At 41.5% G+C, this 17,135-nt stretch overlaps 1 protein-coding gene across 1 annotated transcript in view; it reads right to left on the reverse strand.

The window, feature by feature from the left end:
* Positions 1–17,135, reverse strand: part of KLB (klotho beta) — a 43,747-nt gene that overhangs the window by 14,669 nt on the left and 11,943 nt on the right. Inside the window, exons 2-3 of the mRNA XM_081093025.1 lie at positions 6,484–6,994; positions 4,009–4,277 (exon numbers count right to left, since the gene is read on the reverse strand). Of these exons, the coding sequence (XP_080949151.1) occupies positions 4,009–4,277; positions 6,484–6,994 (780 nt within the window). The remainder of the gene's footprint in view (positions 1–4,008; positions 4,278–6,483; positions 6,995–17,135) is intronic.

The following is a 17,135-nucleotide window of genomic DNA, read 5'->3' on the forward strand; positions in this document are numbered from 1 at the left end:
GTAAAGTCTAGTAACCATTTGTCACCATACAAAGTTATTGTGACATTGTTGACTGCATTCCCTATGCTGCACATTGTAGCCTCGTGACCTATTTATAACTAAGTTTGTACCTCTTAATCCCCTTCACCTTTTTGCCCATCCCTTCATCTCCCAACCCTCTGGCAACTATCAGTTTGTATTCTCTCTGAGTCTGTTTGGTTTTTGTTTGTTCATTTGTTTAGTCTTTTAAATTCCACATATAAATGAAATGATACAGTATTTGTTTTTCTCTGATTTACTTAATTTAGCATACTAATACCCTCTAGGTCAGGGGTGGGCAACCCCTGGCACGCATGCCAAACCTGGCACGCCAGTAACTTTTGCTGGCACGCGAAACCCTCTCTTATAATCTTCCACTTACAATTTTTTTCTTAATATCGAATTTTTTATTTTTCAGATAAATTCAGTGTAGGTGCATCTTAGATAAATAAATAATTTTATGTAACAAGTTATCTTAAAGACCATAGACATGGATTGACGAGAGAGGGGAAGAGCAATTTCTATGCCTCTGCCTTAACTCTCCCTGCCTTCCTAGATCCGACCAGTGTTTTGGTTTCATCCACATACGCTTGTGAATCTTTGTTCTCAGTGATGAATTTTGTTAAGTCTCGGTATAGGAGTAGCCTGACGGATGAAAGTAGTAGCTCGTGCATATCTCTGAAGGTCACGAAATATAAACCTGATGTAAAATCTCTGTCATCAGTGATACAGCAGCGAAAGTCCCACTGATAATATCAAACGGAGTCATAAAGTTTTCTGTCGGACTATCAGTGTACATGTATACATTTAAAAAATAAATGCATTTTTCATCATTATATACTGTGTTTTTGTCGCTCGAATGAATTTTATTATTCAAGGTTCTTCACATACGTACACCTTAAGAGATATCAAGCAGGCGTAACATGTTCTCAAAAAATTAGGGTTGGCATGCAGAAGAATTTTGAGTCAGAGATTTTGCTGGTTTTGGCACACACTCACAAAAGGGTTGCCCACCTCTGCCTGCTCTAGGGCCATTCGTTTTGTCACAAATGGCACAATAATATTCTTTTTTTTTTGTAATATATCTTTATTGATTTCAGAGAGGAAGGGAGAGAGAAAGAGAGATAGAAACATCAATGATGAGAGAGAATCATTGATTGGCTGCCTCCTGCACGTCCCCTAATGGGGATTGAGCCCGCAACCCAGGCATGTGCCCTTGACCGGAATCGAACCTGGGACCCTTCAGTCCACAGGCTGATGCTCTATCCACTGAGCCAAACCAGCTAGGGCCACAATAATATTCTTAAAGTGATACTTTCATTTTGTCAGTTTTCCTATAGAGACATCTAGTTTTTGCTAGCACAGCATCTATTCATACATCCTCTGGCCGAAATGTCAGAAAGCATCCTAATTTTTCTTGGCAAACGATTCAACTTCACTCTTAGTTCAAATTCAAAGGGAGCTGACTTCTTGCTGGGCTGCAGGTGTGAACATGAAACCCAGACCTAGTTGATTGCAGAATTACTTTCCCCTGACCTGAGTGATCAGCTCTTGAGACTAGGAATAGGGTCTTTAGAATGGGGCAGACATTCACATCACCAATCAATGTGAAACAGATGGAGGTCTTCAGATAGGGCAGGAGGAAATTGCAGGTTGGGTCATGTACAGGCAGGAACTCCTGTCTCTTTTGGATCTCTCTTTGCTAGGCCTGGAATTTTGAAAAATATAAACCCACTTGAAGTGGCAGGGAAGAGATGGCTGACTGACTATGCTGTGTGGAGGAGGAGACAGGAACTGGGTAAGTAAGTGGCTCTGTAGGGTACACGAGCTGAAGGTGAGTCACTGTGTCTGTGTGGCTCTATGTATGTTTCTCCTTTTATCACTTCTGGGCTTTTACTAAAGTCTTGTTTACATATTGACAGGGTTTGAGATTCATAACCTGTGAATACTGCCTACTTATTATGGTTTGAGCCCTTTTGTCTGGTCCCATCTTTGTACATCTTGTTGTCTCTCTATATGCTTCTAGAATACAGGCAATAGTGTGGTACTGTGAGGTCTTATAGTGGTCAGGAGACAGATCTGGGGAACCTGGACAAATTATGTAACTTCCCTAATCTTCAGTTTTCTTGCCTATAAAATGAGGGGTTTAAGATTAGCTAAAGACAACTTGCATACATTTAGGTTAATGCTTGGCACGTAATAAGGGCTTAAAAATAGTTGTTATTATTATTTTGGAGAAAGCACTCTGCCTCTGGGAGCTTGAGGGTGGCTTGTTACAGTTGTGCCACTATTTGTGTTACCTTGGGCAAGTCACTTAGGTATCAATTATTAATTGATATATCTCACTTTCCTCATTCATAAAATGAAGCATTTGGAACAGGGGTTCCCTAAGGTCTCACTTGGCTCTAAAAGTTGACCTTGCCCTAGCGGTTTGGCTCAGTGGATAGAGCGTTGGCCTGCGGACCAAAGGGTCCTGGGTTTGATTTCAGTCAAGGGCATTTACCTGGATTGCAGGCTCCTCCCCGGCCAGGGCCCTCATCAGGGCTCGTGCAGGAGGCAACCAATCTATGTGTTTCTCTCACATTGATGTTTCTCTCTCTTTTCCACTCTCTCTGAAAGATCAATGGAAAAATATCCTTGGGTGAGGATTAACAACAATAAAAGTTGACCTTTTTCATTCACTATGTATTGAGCCTGAGCTTCTCTAGTGAGGCATACACATAGCAGGCAGCAAAGCCTCAAACATGCCCACCCTCATGCGGAGAAAGTTTGCATTCTAGTGGGGAAGACGGGTGATAACTAAGAAGAATGTGTGAAGTGATTACCAGGGGCTGGGAGGTGGGGGAAGTGGGAAGATATTTGTCAAAGGGTACAAACTTCCAGTTATAAGATTCACAAGTACAGCATGGTGGCTATGGTTCATAATACTGTGTTATATTCTTGAAAGTTGCTAAGAGAGTATGATTTTTTTTTAAAAAAAATGTTTTTATTGATTTTTAGAGAGAGGAAGGGAGAGGGATAGAGAAATAGAAACAATGAGAGAGAAACATCATCGATCAGCTGCCTCCTGCATGCCCCATACTGGGAATCGAGCCCGCAACCCAGGCATGTGCCCTGAGCGGGAATTGAACCAGTGACCTCTTGGTTTGTGGGTTGATGCTGAGCCATTGAGCCACACTGGCCTGGCAGGGAGTATATCTTAAGTGCTCTTACCATGAAAAGAAGTGGGAATTGTGTGACGGTGTGGAGGTGGTAGCTAACGCCTCGGTGGTAATCATTTTGTGATATATAAATGTATCAAATCAACAAAAGCTGTATATCTTACACTTACACAACATTGTTATATCGCTTATATTTCAGTAAATATAACCTGGAGGAGAAAATGTGTAAAGTCCATATATGTGAGGGAGTGATGAGTGCTACATGAAAAAAATAAAGAGGAAAGGGGTGAGAGGTAATAGTAATGGGGCTATGACTTTTGGGAGTGGAAGGAAGCCTTTTTGAGAACATGACATTTGAGTAAATATTTGAAGAAGGTGAGGAATGGGATGTGTGGGGAGGCCCCTCTGGGATATAGAGACCTCATAAGGCAAATTACCTAAATCTATCAAATAACAGGAATGACTTAAATAAAGGGCCACTGAGTAACTTGCTTTTGGCAAAACAAAAACCTATAAAATGTTTTCCCTATAACTTCGACACTGCTCACAAGTGCCTCTCACAAAAAGAACTCAGTTGTTTCTAGACTTGAGGGCATCCTCTCCGACTCCTTCACCAAGCTCCTCATCGTGAGTCCCGGCACACGCAAGGCTCTCAGGAAGCCTTCGTTCTACTCTTCCTCATCCTTCCTCTTCCCCCAAGTTCCCTTCAGAACCTCCCAGTAATCGTGGCATTTGATATGGTCTGACGGCTCTCTCTTAGCTGCCACTGAGTAAGTGCAATAAAATTTTGAACACCATTGTCCCGCTTTAGAGTTAAGTAGCCACTTACCTTGAGGACAGACTCAGTGACGCCCCAGGAGAAGTCGCAGGGAAACTCACCCCGCACATCGGAGGTGGACTCTTTTAGAGGGAAACCATTTTCTCGTATGATCTGTTTATAGTAATGTGCTGAGGTCTTGGGCTTTCTTTCCTTTTGTTTACTATTAAAATCCACATAAAATAATCCTCGACGTGTGGTGTAGCCATCCTGCCATTCAAAGCCATCCAGGAGAGACCAGGCAGTGTAACCAAACACGCGTATTTCATCAAACCTTATTGCTGCATAGAGAGAGAGAGAGAAAAAAAAAATCAGATGTTTGGAGGCCTAAACACACTCGTTCATGTTGATGGCTTCACCAACACCAGGCCAAGGGGACAGCGTGTTGTGAAACCAACCTTTTGCCCAATTTGTAGGCCCATTAGATCAAATAGAAAATTCATGTTTATCCTTGAAAAGCAGCGTTTATTTATTTTTTTCCACCCAGGATGGTCCTCCCCCAGCAAGTGAACCACAGTCAAAGCATCCATCTGAACATTTTCCTGAGACTCGGTGTGCAGGTCTGTGTCAGAGGGCGTGGTGGTTCCCAGAACTCCTTGGGACAAATGTCTGCTTAGGACCAAGAGGGTCTCATTTCAAGCTTGGGTTGGTTCCCATTTGTGGACAAACTATCTTCTATGAAATGATCCTTCAGGGACTGAAAAACTAGCTTTGAGAATGAACATACGTGGATGTAAATATAAGGAGGGGAAAGTCGTGCAGTGATGTAAGAGAACAAGCACTCACTGGGCCGAGGGGCAGGGGAAGGGAGGGTACTGTTGGGCAAGTTTCTTGACTTTAGTTTTCTCATTTGTAAACAGGAAAGATTGGAAAAGATGATCTCTCAGGGTCTTTCTAACTTTACAACGCTGATTCAACGACTTTTAGGAGTTGGGTAAACCTGAGATATGAAAATCAACAGACAGCAGCAATAAAAGCAACAAAGACTCAAAACTAATCAGGAAACTTTTTTTTTTTTTTTACTAAAAGCTTTTATTTCTCTCACAGGAATGCCTTACTTCTGCACTTTTGATTTTTGCTGTTGTTGTTAATCCTCACCCGAGCATATTTTTCCATTGATTTTTAGAGAGTGGACGGGAGGGGGAGAGACAGAGAGAGTGAGAAACATCAACGTGTCTCACATCGATTGGTTGTCACCCAGGGCCAGGGATCAAGCCTGCAACCAAGGTATGTGCCCTTGACCGGAATCGAACCCAGGACCCTTTAATCTGTGGGCCTATGCTCTATCCACTGAGCCAAACTGGATAGGGTGCATTTTCTGGGTTTTATCATTGACACCCTTTTCCTAAAAGGTAGAAAATCCTGACCAAGAGATTTCTTTGAGATCACTGATGTTTGAAATAAATACATTTTAACAGGCCCTGGTTCTAACCCCATGGGTATAGGGCACTGAGGAGAGGTGGAATAGTGACGCCTGGGAAATGACACCCTTCTGCCCACGGGCATGGCGTTAGGCCCTCTGCTCCAGAGGCCCCCTATACACATGCTTGTGGCTGGGCACGACTCTGTTCCATGCTGCTCCTTCCTGCAGGGTGGGTAGCAGGCTCTTGCTGTTCCTGAGGACGCTCCCTGAGCACTCTCTTCGGCAGAATCTGGGATTTTTCTCCAGACAGGTGGCTTTTAAAGAGAGCTACAGAATTTTAGAAGGATCTACCGAGAATTCCTTTATATTTGCGCGAAATGAGCCCAGCTCTGACAGAGCCATCATGATTTGAGTTTGTGTTCTGCTCCATTATTTCAATCAGCCACCTGTAGATGTCACTACTTGAGTAATGGAAAAGGAATGAGGGGATAAGAAAGGGTCAGAGAAATACTCAGGATCAATAGAAATGACTCAGCTTTGAGATTCGTGGCTCATTCTGTGTCTTCGGACTTTTTCATCATTTGGACATGTGATAGAGTGAAAGCACAATTCCAAGAAAGCCATCAGCATCTTAAAGCTCTACTGTTAAAAAAACTTTGGACATATCTTTCTCAGCATTATAGACTGAAACAGCATCTTGTTGCCAATTAATTATGTATCTATAGTCTAAAATTATTTTGTTCTCAAGCTTTCACTAAAAAAGAACATGAGATAACATTAAAAAATTTTGTCGCCCAGCCAGCATGTCTCAGTGGTTGAGCATCAACCTATGAACCAGGAGGTCATGGTTTGATTCCCTGTCAGGGCACATGCCTGGGTTGCGGGCTCAATCCCCAGTAGGGGGTGTGCAGGGGGCAGCCGATCAATGATTCTCATCATTGATGTTTCTATCTCTCTCTCCCTTTCCCCTTCTCTCTGAAATCAATAAAAAATATTGTAAAATAATTTAACACTGGACAATAAAAAAGCTGCGATAACAATAATCACATAATCAAAGGCAACTTTAAATATATAGCATAAATATTCAAAAAAATCCTTTTAAATTGAGCTAATGTGCAACCAACCTTGAAGAACCTGGTTGAGGAAATTCTTCATCATGTAGATGGCTGTGGTATCTTCTGTTTTCACATGACTGTCCGTGAACCAGCCATTCTCAGTAATCAAGATCCGGGGGTGGCCATATTCCAGCTTAATCCAGTTCAGCACTTCTCTCAAATTGAGTGACACATTTTGTCCCATTTTAGCCATGGTGCTCTGGGGCTTGAAATTGTTGGGCCCAAAGGAAAAGGCAAAGAAGTCAGCGGTGCCCCTCACCTCCTTCTTCTCCGCTTCTGAGAAAAGGGGCAGAATGGAGAGCAGCTGCTTTTTCATCAGCTCTGGGTAGTCCCCGTCCCCGTGGATAGGGCTGGCAAACCACCCGAGCACAGAAGCCATGGACTGTTGGCACTTGAGGACGTCCATCGTGTTTTCTGGTCTGTTTGGCTCAATCCAATGGGATCCCAGTGTGATCGATAACCGCCCCTTCTGATGTGGGCGGAAATTTATGTTGTAGTTGTGCCAAACTTTTGAGTGAGCCTGAGAAGAAGAAAATACGATTAACTTATATTGTTCTTACAAGGGTTTGACTCGGTTGGTAGAAGGTCTTTCATGGATAAATGAATGCAGCACAGGGTGACGCAGAGGAAAGCTGCCAGGAAACCCTGGTGGCCTCAGAGGCGGTGCTCTGCCCACCTCCCCTTGCTTGCAACCCACGCCTCTCCTATAGGACTGCTGAGAGGCAGGCAGAGAGCCCTCGTCCAAACTCCATCTTACTTCTCTTCTCCCTGACCCCCTTCCTGGCCCTCCTGGGGCTGGTGCAGGTGAGATGCTATGTGGATTAGGGGATTTCTTCCTTTAGATAAAAAGACGCAGAGCAGTGAGCTTTCATTGTCCCGCAGAAACTCCTTCTGGCCCTGACTTAGAAGTCCAGGATAATGTGGGATCCAGATTCTGTCAATGAATAATAATAGAGCCACCTCCTAGGCTTGTTGTGAGGCTTGAATGAATTAATGTGTGTACAGGGCCTCAGAACAGTGCCCGGGACAGAGTAACTTCTATAGAAGCCTTAGCTGTGATTACTATCATTATAAAAGTGTGGCAGGCGCTGCATAAAGCAGAAAACCAGGGGACAGTGTGTGGGCCTTGAGGTCAGCACACTGGGGCTTGAAGTTCAGGTGTTTAATGTGTGGCCGTAGAGAAGTCACTTAACCTATCTGAAACCTGGTACTATCCTCATCTGTAAAATGAAGTTAGAAATAACAGTAATACCCTTTGTAAAGTTGTTGTTAGATGTAGAGCTAATGTGTGAATTAAATCTGTAGCACAGAATTAAGTATGTAGCACTTAGGAGCTACTGCCTAAAGATGAATGTTATTGCCTTGGCTGGGTAGCTCAGTTGGTTAGAGCATCGTCCGATAGGGCAAGGTTGCGGGTTCAATCCTTGGTAAGGGCACATACAAGAATCAACTAGTGAATGCATAAGTGGAACTGCAAATTGATGTTCCTCTCTCTCTTTTAAAAAAAAAGAAGAAAGGATGGACGTTATTATTATTAGTCTCCTGGAGTTTACATTGCCAGTTGAGCTCTTATGACAGAGCCTCATGATCGGTTTCCAGTCTATTTAATAGGTACGAGTGTCACTCAATGCCTGTCTAGCCTGCCCTGAGAGGCTGAAATAATTGGAACAGGAACTCGCCCTCAGGAGCCAATCATCTTATTGAAAAAATAAGACTGAAAGGTGTGAAAGAGAAACATAAAATGGCATAAAATAAGGCCTTAAATGAAAAAATATTTAAAGCAAAAAGACAGGTTCATTAGAGCCATGAGCTCTATTAGAAGGAGGAGCAAACATTAAGGACTCCAATTAAGGACCCCTGACCAGCCATAAAATTACCCTTTACCTGTGACCATGACTCTTTTCCCTCAGCATTTGACTTGCTTGCCTCTTCCCAGGTCTCCCAATTTCTCCTCTATTTGGCTGTTTCTGAAACCAGTGTGCACACCGTTCCCTTTAACCCACAAAGTCTGCTTTTCTTGGTTCCTTGGCTTTTCTTTTGCTCATCAGAGACGCTGTGTATTGGGTTGAATTATCTGAAAGGGCCTCTGTAAGTCAAGGACAATCAAATGTGCCCAGTGGTTCAAACCTAATAGACCCTGCGGACAGCAGCTGTGCTTCAGAAATCCTGTTAGGGTGGGGAAAGGGAGGCGAGGATTTCAAAGTTGGTGCCTTGTTGCTTGATGGAAGGAGTTCATCGAAATCATTCCCGGGGAAGGTTTTCTGAGGTAGATGTCTCGAGGTATTACCTCTGTCTGTCTGATCTTACTTGTTTTCACTGCAACCATTTAGCACCCAAATGTCCCCAGGGATCTGTAAGAATGCTCTCCCGTCAGAGAAGTGTACAGGCTGCCGCCTCCTCCCCTGCCTCCAGCCTGAGGTTCCAGCTTCTGGAAGGAACCACATGGGGACGGGGGACAGACACCACCTTAAGTGGTCTCAGCTGCTCTGTCTGGGCTGAAAAGCCTGGAATCCCAAAGTCTTGAGAACTGCATTTTTTTTCCGATTTGAAACAAAAGCAGTCATGCATTGCTAGAATTCTTTGCTTGCTTCTAATCCGTCACTTCATGCCTGGATACTTGACCAGGGCAGTCATGCAGCTCCGACGTGTAAACTATAAAGCTCAGCACCCATGTAAGTAAGATCCTGAGCCAGAAACTCGCTGCCATGCAAATATGACGCCATCAGACACTGAAGGGAGAGTGAGATGGAGTCAGTAAGAAATTTATTAAATCAGCAATGAACCAGTCCTAATAGGAAAAAGAAAGGGAGGGGGGCGTTTTTTAATTTTAATTTTAATTTTCTTGCGTTTCTTTATAATTGGTGTTTTATTGCATATTTTAGTGATTGTATGAAAGATAACCTAAGCTGTGATAAAATCTTGGTGGCATCAGCATTTTAATGAGAAATAGAGCAGCTTAGAAGACAACGGATATGTACCTTTGCAACATCTTTCCAAACAAGTTTTCTGGATATATATGTCTATACACACGTTTCGTCATGCCCCAAGGTGACCTTCGTGTTCCACAGCGTCTCTTTCACCTTTGCTGCTATTTGCATAGGCTATCAAGGTATCTAGGGTTATCTTTGCTCTGGGCTGAAGGCAGCCTCTCCATTCTTGTGTAGAGAATGTGGGAGAGGTTCTTTGGACAGTGCTTATAGTTATAACTTGATCCTGTTTGCCAAGTAACAAGGTAAAAAGTATTGCTCAGAGGTAGTGAGTTTGACATAAATCTTGATGAAACAGAGATATCTACGTGTGTGCGCTGCTCTGATGCTCACAAAGGACGGCTACTGGGAAGACTAAAATAGGGCTAGGAGGGCCGTGCAGCCTGGGCCCTGCCACCTTGCACAACAGTCTTTCTGAGCTTTCCCAAGGTTACCCTCTATCTGTACAAGGCCATCTACCTTTGGAATGATTGATTTAAGGGAGCTTCAACCTTTGTTCTTTAAATTCAGTAGCTTAAAGGGGAAGTCAGCAGCTTTTTTTCTGTTGTTGTTTGGGGTCAGCTATCAGGGCCTCATATCATTGAGAGGCAGCTGCTGGCCTAGCGTGGCAGTTCTCTTTGATGCCGCTGGAAATGCAGACTCAGATCAGTTCTGTGGGTGATAGGAAGCAAATAAGACACAACTCTAGAAGCCAAGATGAAGAAGGGGCTGGAGGTCGGGAGGCATGGCGGGACGCTGGTGGGAGGGAGTGCTGTGGAGGGCGTGGGCTGAAGACAGATGAGCACACATGTCTGTAACCAAGTTACCGCCAATCAGTTGTCCAACTTAAATTTCCAATTCGGTGCCTAATTTTAGTCGCATTTTGGCTGAAATATCTTCATGTGGATTTGTTTATATGTTAAAGCAATTTAACAAAGTATTAAGCAAAAACTATTAAAGAAAATTTACTTTAAACTCCACAATCACAGCAAACTGTTTTCCTATTTCTGTGTTCCCTGCCAGCTTTTCCCAGTATATTTCCCAGCTAAAATGACTGGACATATTGCATGTTGTTTTTAGTCTTCATAACTATCTTAACAGTATAATAATTCACCAATTGTATGAAATACGATTTCCTTAGTCATCTCTCTCTTTTGATAGAAATTAGCTTCTCCTCTCTCCCTCCCTCCCTCTCTCTCCCTCCCTCCCTCTCTCTCCCTCCCTCCCTTCCTTCCTTCCTTCCTTCCTTCCTTCCTTCCTTCCTTCCTTCCTTCCTTCCTCTCTTTCCCCTTTTCTATCATAAATAATGTTGTAATAACTAATGGTGGGCATATAGCTTTTAATTTGTTTGAATTATTTCCTTTTGTTAATCTCAGAATGACTGCCTAACAATTTTTAAAGTTGTTTTACATATCTCCAAATGGTTTTTCGGCCAGTTTGTCCTTTGGTGTGAGTGTTCTTTGACCACCTGCTTGGAAATATTGATTGCTCTCTTTTAGGGATAAATGGCCATGAAGAATGATATAAAATGCATCTCACCTACATGGCACTCTAGGTGACAGGGCCTGGGCCTTGAAAGCAGGACACCCAGCCTCCAGTACCGGCACAGCGACTACTGAGCTTATGATCTTGGATAACGCATTTCCCATTCAGCAGCCTCAGTTCCCTTCTCCATCATACTGAGCTAAAAATAAACACTAGAGAATTGTGGTGAAGACGGAATGAGGTAATATATGTGAAGATCCTGTGCAAACTACACAAATGAAAATTTGAAGTATTTTGAAAGAGCAAGCTGAAAATTAACTTGCTGTGGAAAACAACAGTGGGAGTCTGTGTGGGATGAAGAGTGTTAATAGAAATGATTCCTTCTTCCTTCCCTCCTCCCTCCCCCTTCCTTCCCCTTTTCCTGTTATAAATAATGTTGTAATAACTCTCCTTTACCCCTTGAGTTTCATGGCTAACCTGTTTGTCCTTATTTTTTTTATTTTTGAAGTTGACCGAGTTTTATTCATTGTCCATTGGGACTGAAATTAATTTCAGGTTGATTCATTTTTTCATCTATTCAGCACTTCTTTATATTTGTTTTCTACTGATTACAATTGCTGTTCCAGATTTTTTTTAATCTTCAGTGATTTGTTCTGCATTCTACAAATATTTATTAGGTGTTTAAGGTGTGTGAACTTTACAGAAGTTCATTGCTAAAAAATTATTACTATTATCTCCTTAAATATATCACTGTCATTTCTTTAATTTTTTTGATAATCTTGCAACTCTCTTAGAAATATCTTACCCTCATTATTCTTAGGAGAGAATATTTAAATATTAAAAAAAGTTACCACCTTTCATAAGGAAAATATTTACCCATCCTATTCATGTTTTCTATAGTTGAAATAACTCAGAAATAATCATATTAAAATTAATTTTAATGAATTTTCATTTTAATAAAATTCATTTTAATTAATTTTCCTCCCATTTTCTTTGTAATCATTATATTTGCAAAGTATTTTTAACAAATCATTGATTGTTCTCAGTTTGTATAGTTTCAGGATTTTCCCCATAGGAATCATGTAAAAACTAAGCTCTAATATATTTGTTCCTTTAAAAAATGGTCCTATAGGTCATTTCAAAGAGAGCTTATGGGACCAAAACCAGGAGCTCTTAACTCTGTGACCTAAGACTGAAGATCTTTATAGTACATAATAGACACTCAATAGTGCTCTGTTTTCCTGAGGAGTATAAGATTTAAAAAACGGTCCTATTGTTGTTATAGAATTCTAATTTCCATTATAATATTACTGAATTAAATCAATGCCTGAGCCAGAGTCTAAACCTGGCAACACAAAGGGAAAAAGCTCTAGAATAAAGTTCCTAATTAATTAAACGAAGCATCTGTGGTTTCCACAGATGTTAGAAGGGAGTTTAGAAGAAATCAATATTAGTAAATTGGAGCTTTACTGGAGGCCAGGTTCCCTGCCCAGAGATAACATTCGTATGCCAATTTCAGTGTTCTGTTCTTACTACATTAACAATGGCAATCCTGTTAGTAACTTTTTCATGTAAAAGGACCATATCTCAGAGAATAATTAAAGCTAAAACAGCCTGGGTTGGGAACCTGAAGTTTTTCCTCAGGATTTAGGAATGAAGAGTTAAAGATAGTCAGTACGAGTATAGCCTGGCTGGTGTGGTTCAGTTGGTTGAATATCATCCCAAGAACCAAGAAGTCACAGTTCGATTCCTGGTCAGGGCATGTGCCTGGGTTGTGGGCTCTATCCCCAGTGGGGGCTTGCAGAAAGCAGCTGATCGATATTTCTATTTCTCCCTCTCCCTTCCTCTCTCTGAAATCAATAAAAAATATTTAAAAAAATAGAATCAATATAACAGCCATTCTAGAAATCATAAATAATATAACTCTTACAATAACACAAATACCCCTAGCAGGTTTGGCTCAGTGGAGAGAGTTGTTGGCCTGCAGACTGAAGGGTCCCAGGTTCGATTCCACCCAAGGGCACATGCCCAGGTTGCAGGCTGGATCCCTAGTAGGGGGAGTGCAGGAGGCAGCCAATCAATGATTCTCTCTCATCATTGATGTTTCTATCTCTCTCTCCCTCTCCCATCCTCTCTGAAATTAATAAAAACATATTTTTAAAATAACAAAAATAAATGTGGAATCTAATGAACAAAATAAACTGATGAACAAAATAGATCCAGAAACATAGAGTCATGAACAGACTGATGAATTTCAGAGGAAAGGTGGGGGGAGAGAGATTAACTGGGGGAATTTATATGCATACTAGAGGCCCAGTGCATTAAATTAGTGCATGGGTAGGGTCCCTAGCGGCTGCTGGCTGCCAGCTGGGGCCTCCCATCTTCTGGCTGCCTACTGCTGCCGCAGGCTGGGGCCTCCCTTTGCACCTGCCTTGGCCTGGCGCCGCCCGCTCACCTGCTCCACCATCCTGCCGCCATCCCGCTTTTGTCGGGGCCCATTGGGGCTGGCAGCACCTCCACTGCAGCCCACTGCCTGCGCTGCCCCCTGGTGGTCAGTGCACGTCTAACTCCTGGTCGGTGGAACACCCACCCACAGGGACAATTGGCATATTAGCCTTTTATTATATAGGATATGCAGAGCCCATGGACACAGACAGTAGTGTGGCAAAGGCTTGGGAGGGCAGATCCAGGGAGGAGGAGGTCAATGGGGGGAAAAAAACCACACAAAGCAGACATCTGTAATACTTTCAACAATAAAGATACATTTTTAAAAAATAACAAAACGAAGGCCCCATCTTGGGGCGTGCAAGAAAGGCAGATTCACCATGAGCCTCAGGAGCTGAAGCTTCAGGCCCCTGGCGTGCATGGGTCCTTGTAAAATGCTCTACGTGGGTTCTGAGTAAGGCTGTGATGAAGCACTGCTAGGTAAGGATTTCTGATAAATTCCCTAAAGAGACCTCAGAAAAGAAGGAGTCAGAATCTCCGAGACTACAGCAATCTGATGTAAGATTTCTCTGATTCTAAACATTCACTTTTGTACCAACTTTTGTGTTTGTCATTTTTTATATATTTTTTTAGATAGGGGCTCCAGATTGCGTAAGTCTCAGGCCAGCGCCACACAGGTCCACGCCTGGCCTATGAGCTTTTTGAGTGCAGGGACCGTATGTATTTTGTCATACAGTTGTGCATACACATGCCCAGGATAGAGCCTGGCATAAAATACTTGTTGAATGAATGCCCACTATGAGCCAGCTAGTATGTTGGCCACCTGACAGCTTCTGCGAGGCAGATTTTAGTTTTCTACTTTTAGAGAAGAAACTGAACTTCCCAGAGGCTGGGTAGTGGTGGAGCTAGGATTTGAACCCAGGTCTTCCCTGATCTCCTTACTAAACCATCCTGCTTTCTGTATGTGCCAGTTCTAAATTTTGAAACTGTTGGGGAAAGAGCACTGGATATGAACCATAACATACTGTTTTAAAATTATGCTTTCTTTCCGCTGAACTTGGTTATTAAAAGAACTAAGCTGTCTTGCATGCTGAGAAGAAAATGTCTATGTAGTAGTATGTCTGGAATTCAGGATCACCCAGAAAGGTTCTGGAAGACCTGCCAGCAAATTTGGGGTGTTCAGAAGACCACATAGTAGTCCAAGTGCCCAGCACAGCATGTAACATTTATGCGTATTTCCCTGTCCCAGTATTGGCATTGGATACTGTCCTCAGAGGCTAAATGAATCCCTATGCACCACTTCTACATTTGACTGTCTCAACTGAGGACGGTGATCTTTACACCACTGTCAATGTTAGACCGAGAGGGCAGGGATGCCGTGCTTGCATAGTGTTTAACACTGCATCACCTACAAACAAGTCATTAACGAATGGTCCTTAAAGATGAGTGACTTTCATGGTCAGGTAGAACAGAATAGTGATTAAATTACAAAACCATAGAAAATTAATAATATAAATGGTGATAAGAACTAACATCTATGAGTGCCAAACATTGTTCTAAGTGCTTTCCATTTAATTCACATTTATCTCCTGTAATCCACACTTAAATTTCTTGAGGTAGGTACTATTATCATTCTCATTTTGGAGGAGAGTTTCATGAGTTGTCAAGCCCAAGCTGGAATGCTCCAAGTTCTGTGCTCATGCCTGCTAATTAGAGGTAGAGGATGAACCTTATGGGTCATTTGGCCCAATAAAATTTTTTAAATATTTTAAATGAAGAAGCTGAAACTCAGAAATAAATGGCTTACCCAAAGTCCCAGAGTGGCAAAGCTAGAATTAGAAGTAAGTACTTCAGCCTTGTAGTTCACTGTCATATCATCACGAAAATTAAATTATGTGTCTTTGAAACACACTTTTATACCTTAGATTCAATGGTGATTGAACAGGCTGTGAAAATGCAAGGGGTGTACTAGTATAACAGCTATGGCCCCAAATCAAGGGCCAGTGGACCGAGAAAGCCACGTGTCAGTGTACGGGGGCCAGGAACACGCTCAGGAGAGGAGCAGTCTGGAGCAACACCTCGGTAATTAAATGGAGATTCTGTTCAACTTCTTTCCCTTACAGAAATTCTGTACATCATCAAAGGCAAGTTTAGATAAATCATTTTTCTTTAAGTTCATTCAACCCACAGCTATTATTTTATCCTTCTTTCCTCTTCATTCATTTACATTGATTATTTCCTTAAATTCAAGTCTACAAACACTTATTTAACAAATACAAGGCACAATGGTAGACATTTGGATAGAGATGAACAAAACAGTGCCGGTTTTATGACCTCTGACCTCTATTAGGAGACACAAGTACAGAAATAAATAGAATAAAAACAGTGTAGTTTTATGTTTCAATTAATCAGAAACAATAACAAAAACTTAATATGATTCAAATTTTATTAAAAATTTGACCAAATGTATGTGTTTATTTATACATAGAAGAATATTTGGACATTGAACAAGCTGCTAGCAGTTGTTACTTCTGGGTATGGAGTTAGGGAGTAAGACTTATAGAGGAGAATTCAATTTTTTTTTTGAGACTTCATTTTAACTTTATGTGTTATATATTGTTTGAACGTTTTGTGGTAAAAAGCATCATTTTTGTAATTTAAAAAGGCCAAGCCCAGCTGGTGTGGCTCAGTGGCTGAGCGTCGACCTATGAACCAGGAAGTCACAGTTTGATTTCCCAGTCAGGGCACATGCCCGGGTTGTGGGCTTGCTCACCAGTGTGGGGCATGCAGGAGGCAGCTGATCAATGATTGTCTTTCATCATTGATGTTTCTATCTCTCTTTTCCTCTCCCTTCCTCTCTGAAATCAATAAAAATATATTTTAAAAAATGCAAAGGTCAAGAGCATTGGTTGAAACAAATAGTTTCTATCAGTGGATTTAATTGCTCTTTGCTTTCACTCTTCAGTTTCTCCAAGTTCCATAAATCTCAAAGGAAAAACCAGAAACTTAAAAAAAGTTGTTATTCTGGATTCCATTATATATTAAAGAATGTTTGTTTATTCTGTAACAATACATTGATATGTAAAGGTAAAAGGAGGAGACGTACAATGCATGTGTGATGAACATGAAAGAAGCACTGATAACAGTAAACCCCAGCCCTTTATTTAAGACTCAGTCACATAATCTCTGGTCAAGATATGATGCTATGAAGAGCCCACCAATGGCCTCTCCCAGACACACTTCCAGGAAGCAGTACTAGGTCACCCAAGAACCACTTTGACTACTTAAGTATGCACTCATTACTAGTTAGTGAAATGTTTTGATGTATTCTCAGCATCCCTGCTACTTTTCAGCAACGAAATCATTGTTAAGGTTTAATAGTTTTGATTATACCTTTTTTTTTTTTAACAAAGACTATTTTCTAATGTTGAGTTTTCTCAGTAAGCCTTTTTATATACAGTAAAATGACTTATTCTATAAACTAATGTAAAGTTTCCCTCAGTTCATAGACACATCATATTTAGTACCGTTTCCATTACTTAACATTTTTTTTCTGATCTCCAGTTGGGCCTAATTTTCCATGTATGAGAGTGTTCATATCAAATCAAGCTGTTTAAACATGATCCCAATGTTATTTTCTGGGCATTTATAATTACATTTATTTAAACGCTTGTTAATCATTCACTGAAGTATAACTTTTTCTACTTAATGATTAGAAAAAGTAAATATTGCTCTCTTGAAGGTTTTGGATACCAATTGTCATCT

Source organism: Myotis nattereri, assembly GCF_964212035.1.
Source record: "Myotis nattereri genome assembly, chromosome: 1".
In the NCBI taxonomy this organism is placed as follows: Eukaryota; Metazoa; Chordata; class Mammalia; order Chiroptera; family Vespertilionidae; genus Myotis; species Myotis nattereri.